General features: G+C 38.4%; 2 protein-coding genes across 2 annotated transcripts; one reads left to right on the top strand and one right to left on the bottom strand.

The window, feature by feature from the left end:
* The first annotated feature begins 1959 nt into the window (after positions 1-1959).
* Positions 1960-4009, top strand: LOC143213785 (protein maelstrom homolog). The gene has a single exon (XM_076434000.1). It carries the CDS (start codon positions 2436-2438, stop codon positions 3846-3848), a length of 1413 nt encoding a protein of 470 aa, XP_076290115.1. The 5' UTR covers positions 1960-2435; the 3' UTR covers positions 3849-4009.
* A 73-nt stretch (positions 4010-4082) lies between these two features.
* On the bottom strand, positions 4083-10159 carry Pld (Phospholipase D). The gene is made up of 15 exons (XM_076433991.1): positions 9870-10159; positions 9177-9399; positions 8691-9051; positions 8492-8612; positions 7975-8395; positions 7666-7901; positions 7319-7586; positions 7082-7244; positions 6570-6824; positions 6206-6482; positions 5739-5959; positions 5432-5668; positions 5099-5339; positions 4716-5045; positions 4083-4639 (listed from the first exon to the last, which is right to left on the bottom strand). The coding sequence occupies exons 2-15, from the start codon at positions 9346-9348 to the stop codon at positions 4538-4540; spliced, it is 3405 nt and encodes a 1134-aa protein (XP_076290106.1). The 5' UTR covers positions 9349-9399; positions 9870-10159; the 3' UTR covers positions 4083-4537.
* Positions 10160-10694: the final 535 nt, after the last annotated feature.

Below are 10694 nucleotides of genomic sequence, written 5' to 3'. Positions count from 1 at the left end.
ATGCAAATTTTAGATTATGTCTCTTGCAATCGATGCAGACAATTTTTATTTCGCATAAAGATCCGCAGTCTAGGAAAAATAACAAATGTGAGAAATAAATAAAATTTGTATTTTTTTTTTCGCCAATTTCTCTTATATACCGGCCCGGTAGTAATGTACGGGATATTAGCTCCGAATGTGTATACTCATTTTTTGTTGCTCCATATCGCGATTAGGATATTAGTTTCACCCTCGCTTATAGAAAAACATGTGAATTTTGCAAAAGCGGCATTGGAATTGTTTGTTTCACCTGTAAAACGATATTCGGCATGCGGTACATCAGTGCGACAGTGCTGCCACAAAGGCACATTCGGCCGATTCGTGCCGACCTGATGCCGACCTCATGCCCATGTCCAAACCCTGGTCCTACGGTCGTCCAAAATTAAGCCAATCGGGACTTGAGCACCTCCGAGCGTAGATTGGACAATGATTTGCCGATCTGTGCCCTAGGCACGGCTTGCCCAAGGCACGCCTGGTTAGCTGGGTATATATAGCTATAGAATCGTATAGCTATATATATAGGTTTTAGTTGAGGGTACTAGGATAGATGGCGGTGCTAAGGTCCATACATTATACATGGGAGATTGCCCTCCCTGGTCTGCTGGAAACGAATAAGAAAGCTCCAACTCCAACAATTCTATGTTCCGAAGTTGCTCGCTAGAGTGCAACAGAGCAATTGTGCTAACTGTGGCGGTAAATTTGAATAGTTTCAAGTTTGAACTGGAGGGAAAACGGACTGTCAGCTGTCAAGATTTACCACGATTTTACTATATATAATATTCAAAGCAAAACTTCATTTAATGATAGAAATAAAAAAATGTTCGATTTTCCTCATTTATAAAAAAGTTTTTATAAATATTGAAAAATTTTGAAATCGTAACATTCATGTATGTAAATGGTATAAAAGCGCAGACAATTTCTTTTATGCTTATATGTATTATGTATAAAGTTTTACGAAATACCAATAGGAAACGCAAATGATTGTTTGAGCCACGGACGAGGTACATATGCAATTTTGTTTTGAAACATACAGGTTATGTCACGTTCAGTCACGTTGTGGCGCGAAGCACATGATTGCAAACGAACATGATCGAATCACCATTGATTCAAAAGAAGCAGTTCACGCCATCCCGTTTCTCGTATATACGCAGTAAAGTTAGGTATATAAAAACACAGTAGCCTGCTTGTCTCGTCCTGAATTCCTACGGTATTTTCCCGCCAATAACATTATATACCTTCTCAACAATATAAATACGTAACTGCCTTCCACACACATGCGCGAAAATTTTAGCGTCAGTAACGTACAAAGTTGTTTTAAACTATAGTCGGTCACCCCGTCTAAGTTCACAAAAGTTATTATGGTTTGATTTTGAAATACATACAAATAAATACATATCGCTGCTCCGGAAGTATAATAATAACACAACTGCAAAAATTGAAATTTTACAGGACAAGCAAAAGAAAAATAATTCCAATTTGTCTTAATAGAATATGGCCTATAGATTCGGTTTAATTCTTCTATGAGAGTAGTTTATGGACATTGTGGTAAATAATCATGCGGGTTATAACGAAAATAAAGGCATTTTTGAGCCCGCCAACACACAATCAAATCAATTTCACAAAATTTTACAGTTGCGTCATTATATACTTCCGGAGCAGCGATATATATATATATACACACTTCTGAACTGTTCCGCTACTTTCTTGCCAGTAATAAACTTCTCCACTACTTTCCTCACAAATTTAGAACGTATATAGATTCCTGCAATATAGGTTCCTGCAATATCTTATCACTTCTTCGAACGTGCAGGCAGGCATGTCTGTCCAGAGTCCATAATAGTCCAGTGCTGGGTTTTTACGCGCATGCGCGACCAACTGCAAGGACGTATCACAATAAGTTTGTCAGTTTGAGGGGAAAGTGCTGAGGAACTATTACCACTATTACTGGCAGGAAAGTACCGGAAGAGTGCAGAAATTCATATATTATATGTTATATGTGCATACATATTAAATTTTAATACAACACACACACACGCATATATATATATATATATATATAAATCATTCATACATATTCATATTTCAAAATCAGAGCATAACAAATTTTGCGAAATCAGGCGGGGTGACCAAGGTACCCCAATTTATCCACACTTTTACGTTACTGACGCTAAAAATATCCCAGCACTGTGGTCGTGTCCAGTCGTGACAGTACCACGATTTCGGCATCACTGGTCGTGTCGTCGTGTCGTCGTGAGCTCCAGCCCCAGCCATTAGGGATTGTGATTGTATAAGTTAGACTTGGTTAGAGTTAAATAGGGGTCACGCCAACATCTTTTTCCGCCGGTTTCTCTGAATCATTCGAACTGGAAAGTCAGTAAATACATAAGTAATTCAAGATGCCGAAGAACAATAAAGGGAAAAACGCGTTTCATTTCTTCATGATTGATTGGAAGAAACAAGAAGAGAAACTTGGTAAATCGTTTCCCGATGGTTTACGGGATGTTCAAAAAGATCCGAAAATACAGGACGATTGGAAAGATTTGTCCGTTGAAAGGAGAGCGTATTACCAGTCACTTGCCAAAGATAGCAAGATAAAAGCTCAAGGAACCATGGAGAAGAGGACGGCGTTAGGAGAAAGCATAAACGAAATTAATCTTCGCTTGAAGAAGGAACAGGAGTTCCAGCAGAACATGCTGGAGTACATACAGGACGTGATCTCTATCGGCAAGAAACACAACAGTTTGGAGAAGCTGAAATTTATGTTCATACACGTGAACTGGTTCTATAAAAGAGATGTGGGAATTAATCGGTACGATTTTTGTCCTGCCGAATTCGCTGTAGCAGAGTTCAGTTTAGACGGTGGCACCGAGAATGTCTACCACGAGATAATCAGTACGACAATTCCAATAGGCTGGAGGAGCGATGCGTTAGAAATGAGCAAGGAAACTCATAAAATACCAATCGAACACGAGGACGGACAGAGCGACTTCAACTACATGTATAGAAAGCTTGTAAAACTTTTAAAATCTAATATGACTGGAGATAAGTATCCTCCTCTATTCACTATAAAAGACATGGCTCCTGTCGTGGAGTCTTTGCTCAGAAGAATGTGCGATGCTTCCGGCGGAAGAACCGACGATTTCTTAATATATTCTTTAGAGGCTTTATTCGGAGGATTGAGAAACGCTGCTGCGGAGAACGTAAATAGTGGTAGCATTCCTCTGGTTGTCGCCGAAGATCAATTCGGGAAAGATTACTTCTCTTACAATAGCGGTCTCGAATGCGAGTTTCATAAGATATTCGACGCACCTTTGCATTGTAGTATGTCCATAGTAAAGAGGTGGGGTTATACAATCTGCGACCATTGCTGCGAATATTTAGACATAGAGATGATAGAGGGTGTTCATCGTCCTATGCCTTCGGCGAGTTACAATACCACCAGGCAAGATCCCGTTGACATTCAGTTGAGTCAACTATCCCTCAATGAAACTGGTAAAAAACCGGTTTCTATGAGTGGAGTAGGAGCAGACTATAGAGAAAAAGTATCCGCAAGATCTCATAAAGAAGAAGAACGACGACGTAATCAATCTAAGCCGTTGGATATAGTAGATCATAGTATACCTAATATACCCGGACGACCTCTGAGACCACCCAAAACTGTGGCGAAGGCTGTCAGCGATTTTACTAACAATCTTGACGAAAATTTTCCTCCGATCAGAGGAAGAGGTGCTGCCGTTAATAGAAACAACATTGCGGATATGAATTTTCCACCGTTGGGTAGAGGTCGTGGAAAATACGTACAAAAATGAGATTCTCGAAATATTTTCTATTATTTTCTTAATACGTGCTTCATTTACTTATATTATTATATGATCATTCATGTGATATATTTTGGATATATTGATCAATGATAAAAGTATTATTATTGTTAAGAAGTTATATGAATAAATATACTTTATATAGAACTTAATACCGTTGTGCAATGTATACTCACCTTCAACGATCGATTACGGTTTTGAATATTGTAAAAGAGTAGTATGTTCTGTTAATTTATGTATACTACAATATATTAACGGTTATCTGTCCAGCACATTACAAACAACAAAAGCATATAGTTGTGTACACTGGCATTTATTAGGCGTGTCGTTAATTAAATATATATAACATTATAAAATAAGATTTTCGGTATAAAAGTCAACTTGATAAAATCATGGTTAAGTACAAATAGAAACGTGACATCGTGACATTCGTCACGGTCGATGTGTTAACGTCGATAGACACTTCTAGATAGAAGCATAGAAGAATTAAATTAGTATTGAACTACATATTCACAATTATTAATATATAATTGTTATTCTTTGGAATGTCGAAGTAACATCTGTTTTCTATCAATAAATTATTAATTATTAAATACTTTTTCGTTTCTTGTACTAGTAGTAGTAACTGATCAAATACTGGGTGTCATGTTATTAATTGTAGAAATTCGAATTCCTATTATTCACGTCCACAACGCTGTCGGCATAATGCCTTCTACTGTGCCAGCAGCAGGCTTCAAGTCTTCATTGCATAAAAAGTTCAGCGGCATATTCACCAGATGACCCTGAATTATAATATTGAGAAATGTTACGAATTCTTTCAAGCAATATCCATGCCACGGAGTCGAACACAGTCATTACCTTTATTTTTCCAACCATTTCTTGAGCCAATCGTGGATCAGACGAGCAAAGCGGTTCCTCGTTCTGATACTGCTTCATCATAGAAAAATTCACAACTTTGTCTGTGGGAATGCAATGGAATACTCGTTCGTAGATTTCCGTGTTCTGATTGCTTCTAGTGCACCAGATATCTTTGTAGAATGATTTTTTAACTATATCAGTCAAATCTATCTCCTCGCCTGTCTCTAGCAACCCCAGATGTTCAGACATTAATTGCTTCCTTAACGATCCAGCAAATTTACCAAAAGGAAACGGTATATTGTTCATTCTACCATCCTCGAATTCTTGATCCTACAATCGAAAAATTTAAATTCAAATATTACATTGAACTACACTGTACTTACTCGGATTATCACTGCAATTTCGCTGTCTCTAGTCGCTATCATGCTTCTGTCGTTGATATTGGCTGAACCACAAATGACCGTGTTGTCGTCCACAATTAATAATTTACTGTGAACGTAAATCAGTTCTGTTACCAATGTACCATTCAACATTGCGTGCGCCCTTAATCCATGGAAAGTAATGTATTCGCTAGGATCTTCTATTCCCGCTTCGTATAGTCGATTCAAGATCGCGTCTCTACCCCTACGAACCGAAACATTAACAAACATAAACATGTATACACGCCACACGTATCTTCTAGTGTTAAATTCGTAAGAAATAGGCAGCTCTCTTACCTGGATATAGAAGCATAATTCCAGTGAGTAATAGCGCGAAGGGCTGTACCACTTGGTCCCCCAACTTCGCCCTCGAAACCCGGCAATAGTGGCATAATCACGAACACCCTGAACACTGCACCCTCTCGGTGAGCTCTTTTGATTCGTTTGAACAACGTTTCTCCTATACGATTCTTCACAGCGGTCCTCTCCACAGATGCAAGTGTGATAAAGAACTGATTCTCTATGTATATGTACCTGAAATTAATTGTTAATCGTTTAACAATACTGTCACCGTTGGTAAGAGTACCTAAGTAACTAATTTTACCTCTCGGCTTTACTGATCGCGTCTATGTAAGCTTCCTGTATGCTTTGCTCTAACGTTTCCGTATCGAGAAAGCCAGCTGACCAAGAACTGACCGATCTCAGAACTTGACACTGAACATTATGCACGTCTGATGGATCGACAAACGGCGCGTAGCTTTTACAGTCGTTGTACGATTTCGGCAGCAGGAACGGATACGATATGTTCCATTTTGCTTTCTCCATCTACGAGGTCGGAATAGATCAATGTTATTTAAATTCGTCTGTATCGATGACGATGTACGAATTACGAATTACGAATTGCAAAAAGCTCCACCGTTGTATGAGAAAGCAGGTTCAATTTTATGTGCCCGATGTAAAAAAGATTACATAAAATAAAAACGATCTAGATTTAAGAAATGTGTCTTGATTTTCGAATTAGAATTGAGATCTCTAGGTACCCTAATAGGGTCTGCAAAAGCAAGTGCTCACCTTAATGGCGTTCCACCGTTGAATGAAATGTCTAGCGACGTCCCTAGCCGTTGCATCTTGCACCATCACCCCTATGTCGTGCCACGGCATTCTGGGAGTCGTGCTCCTATCAACAAGATCCCGATAGGGTTTCTCGAGATCATTGAAATCTTTCACGATAAAATTCGTGTAGTCCTTTCCGAGCCAGAGTTTAGCGGTGCCTGAATACTTGGAAAACGTGTCTGCCTCGGTCTGTATCATTGGTTCGCCAGTGTCAATTATAGTGTGCAATGTGCCGCTGATCATGAATAATATACATAAATATATCTTAATAGTCTGTCGATTATTCGTGCATCAAGTGTCTTTTTAAAGAGGACAGGCTCACCTATCCTCTTCGTCGCTACTTATTTCCTCGTTCGGATTGTACACCATATTAATCAACTCCTGCCTCTTTAATTTGATGTTTTGCTTCACTTTACCCATGGTGTCTTTCGCCATGCCGAACAGGTTCTTCCGCTCTGTAGTCGGGGTGTTGCATTTCACAGTGTCCATGTCCTCTGGCTGTGGCATCAACAGTAAATCCTCTGGAGTCAACTGTGGTATCGCTAATTGCATTGCCGTTTTCGAACTGGCCGTTGGCCTTGAAAAAGAAATTTATCTTAATATAAAGAACAATTCTTCCATATTCTATAAATTCCTAATTCCTAAAAATTCAAATGTCTTATGAGAATAGTGTTTCGAAAGATTGCATAGCATAAAATAAACATCTTCAGGTTCCATCTTCCAGGTTCAAAGATATGCATGTATGTCTCGATTTCGGAATTAAAATTGCTTCGAGTCCAAAGTTTAAAATGATAAATAAAGCATGTGTGTTTCTTGTTTTAAAAGACCGCTTACATTACGGGTATTGTTTTCGTAGTGACCATTACAATCGTATTGGTTGCTATAGCTAGCGGCAGGAAGACGTGTTTGGACTTTTTAGGGTTCGATACTTTCTTGCTGCTAGTGTTGACGCACTTTCCTGCGGACGGAATGTAGATGCTAGAATGAAGACTCGAACCTATAATTAAAAAAATGTGACCAATCTAAAGTCTGCAATATTTTTGTCCTGTATTTTTATTTCATTTGATTTACCCAAATCCACTAGTCTATGTTGATTATTATCCCATCGGCCGTAGCACAGATCGATGCCGCCGAGAAATGCAATGCTCTGATCAACGACCACAATTTTCTCATGATGCGCCCAAAGGAACACGCCTACTCTCGCATGATCCGGATGTCGCAATACTTTTATGTTCTCCGGACACTTTTCAACGAGTCGTTGTTTACTATAGAAACTGTTTATCCCTAAAGCGACTTCCACTTCTTTGTAGATCATTACGAAAACTTTCACTCCCTCGAGCTGAAACAAAATTAACGTTGAATCTATAGTTTGTTTAACTGTGGTAAAAGCAATAGTTATTGCATGGCATGGTATCTACAGCTTTTCTTTCCAGGATCTTGTCCAGCCTCCAGTAATCGATATTAATCGCGGGCCTTTTCATATATATTTCCGGTGATAACCACCAGTCTGCAATAAAAATTTCTTCTTTAGCATTCTCTAGCGCGTCCGCTACGGAAGACATGTAACTACATCCGTCGACGAACCAGGTAGCAGGCGTGGACAAGCGGCAAGGTGCGAACGAATTGTGCGGGTTCGATTGTATAAATTCGCGACCTGCGGAATTGTTCTATTGAACAAAGTTGTACTGTGGAATTTTCTATTAAATGCTGATTAATCGTTCGCTTGCCTTCGTTATTGCTAACTTCTTGGATAAATTTCATCCATTCTCTGGCCTTCCTCCTGGTCCAGCAGTCGATTACTATGTGCCTACTAAGATTCCCAATTTGCAGACCACTTCTCCCTGTCATGTACAAGCCGTAACTGACTCCAAAGCCATGGTCCATTAAAATTACTGATTGTATACTGCCAGTGTTAGGCCTAATGTAGGCGACGAAAGTATCTTTAACGACGAGATGGCGAGTATGCCACTTGCCGCATAGATATGTACAGAAATTATTACATTTAATACAATACATGCCTTCCAACAAGCCACAGATGTTACACCCTGACTTTGCGCCTGATCCCGTTCGTTTCGAAATGTGTCCTTCTTTACCTTTCATCCCTAAATCCGCTATGAACGATAAATGCGAAATTTCTAGGAAATTCATCTGAAAATGTTTCCTAAATGTTAAAGTTTTACAGAAGTTGTGGGGGGTATATTGTTCGCTTATATTTTTTATATTGTTGATCATAGATTTGCTTACAGTTTCAGGGTGTTGCATGTAAATTTTGATTTTCAACAAATTAGACAAATATTCCTCTAGCAGCCTCTTCCTATGATCCAATTGTTCGTAAGGTACCAAAACTTCGGGTTTATTTGGGAATCTGGAAAATTAAAATACTTAAAAGGGTTCGGAAAATTATTTTGGCGAGAGCAATTCATTGTAACAGAGTAATTGATACCTCGGCAATGCTCCTTTACGACCCTTGGCTTCTTTCAAGTGTACCAAACTCTTCAAACTGTTCCTCCTTTCTTTGTGGCTTTTCGTTGGGAACGGTATGTCCAAGCTAGCACGATATATCTTTAATTGATTATGAAAATTCTGAATGTGTTTGTATCTCTTTTTAATTGTCCAGGTGAAACGACCATGCCTAAACTCTATAGTGTACAGATTTGGGTTCAAAGGATGTGTGGTGACGCTACGCTCGTTGTCTATGATCGCCACGTGCACCTCTTCACCGGGAATGAACACGTTACAGTTTTGGCTATTAGGCTTTTTCGGTAGCTTGTGTATGGCAGAGAAAGGTATCACACCGGGACGTTCTAATAATATTCATACAAATACATATATTATTAACAAACTACAGACAATAAGACAGTTAGTTAATAGGTACAACAGCACGAGACAGAGAATAGGAAATAACAAGTTAAACAATAGTTAAGCTCACCGCAATTGTCTGTGTCTTCTTTAGTTTGAACATCGCTGGTTTGATGCTCGTTCAGCGTAGCCTCCAAAGAGTCAGGTACGCCTAACGCGTCGTCGAACTCAGAATCGTTGGAATTCATATGCTCTAACACCGCGTTCTGATTATCTTCCTGCATTGTTATACTTTCAGACATTGTTGCTGTATTCTAAGACTATCGGTCTAGACACATATGGTGGATTGGAATCTTGTAAAAACGTGAAGAAATATATAAAATAAAACTAATGAAATAATACAAATTTCTTTTAATATTTAGTGTCACTAATTCTTCTGATCACGATTGTATTCACCAATGAAAAGTAGCACAGTGTATAACAACATTAATTTTACGATGAAAAATGCGTGCGTTGAGTAAACAACTGGATAACGATTTCAACTGAACAAAGAAGATAGTATGACAGAGTATAATGGATTTTCTTGAGTCAGAAAATAATCTGACGCACGTGGGAGGGGTTTAGAAGCGTGGCTATAAATTCAGTTGAGTGGAATTTACAATAATTATCTGAGGATCTAATGTTTCCAGTAACTTCGCGGTCTTTAGACGCGTGTCTACCAAACAAAGCGCCAAATGTTAATCAGGACACAAAATGTACTCTCGCGATGTAAGTAGCATTTTAATTATAAAAACCGATACGAATGGCATTGAGAAAAGGATACAGCTTAGCAGTTTCTGTCACACTGTTTCGGTTACGATTACAAAAGACTTTTCGTCGGCGAACGATTCTAAGAAAATGGTCTCAGTAATCATATACTGTGAAATCATATTTTGATATAAGATTGGCCAGATAATCCATATCGTCGCGGATATTGTAGTTGTAATTGATCGCGTTAGTGAGTGATCGGTGTTTAATTGTGTCATGTCATTCGACGCGCACACATGCACGTGTTGCTTCGATAATTCAAGCAAAAATGATCGAAGGATTAGGTCGATGCCGCGTCAGTGATCTAAGAATTTTTACTCTGTAGCTATGGAAGATACTTAATTAGATTGCTAAGAAATATCATCGGTCGGTATCGTTTGGCTAACAGTTTGAGCGTTTTGCCGCTGCACGAAATGGCGCTGTACGGACGTTTATACAGAGCAAATAATGCTTGCCGGAATTTACATTGGTTCTTATGGGAATAGCGGCACGAATCATTTCTTCAGAATAAATAATTAACTTTGAATGCAATCAACTGTATTAATAGAAGTTACAAATCATAATTCGATCATCTGAGACGTTTATTTCTTCATCTCGAACGGATTACTTGCCCTTTAGTCTTTTGTAATATCATTTGACTTGTTCAAGTACTATATATATATACATATACTGTGTATATGTATATGATGTTTACATGTTTAGTATTCATCATACTAATTAATATCAATCTATTTATTCTTTATTTATTAACATATCAATTTATTATAAAGAACAATAATTGCAGACTGTACTGTATATTACGAAACTGCTTATATTGTGTATTATACATTGTGCAAAATGT

The sequence above is a fragment of the Lasioglossum baleicum genome, chromosome 11 (genome assembly GCF_051020765.1).
Source record: "Lasioglossum baleicum chromosome 11, iyLasBale1, whole genome shotgun sequence".
In the NCBI taxonomy this organism is placed as follows: Eukaryota; Metazoa; Arthropoda; class Insecta; order Hymenoptera; family Halictidae; genus Lasioglossum; species Lasioglossum baleicum.
Note: the sequence above shows the minus strand (reverse complement) of the source record. Positions and strands in the feature narration are given on the sequence as shown.

Coding starts and splice junctions, on each gene's coding strand:
- LOC143213785 (XM_076434000.1), top strand. CDS start 2,436: ATGCCGAAGAACAATAAAGGGAAAAACGCGTTTCATTTCTTCATGATT.
- Pld (XM_076433991.1), bottom strand. CDS start 9,348: ATGTCTGAAAGTATAACAATGCAGGAAGATAATCAGAACGCGGTGTTA. Junction 7,587..7,665: donor AGATCCTGGAAAGAAAAGCT/GTAGATACCATG, acceptor ATTTTGTTTCAG/CTCGAGGGAGTGAAAGTTTT. Junction 4,640..4,715: donor AAATGGTTGGAAAAATAAAG/GTAATGACTGTG, acceptor ATTATAATTCAG/GGTCATCTGGTGAATATGCC.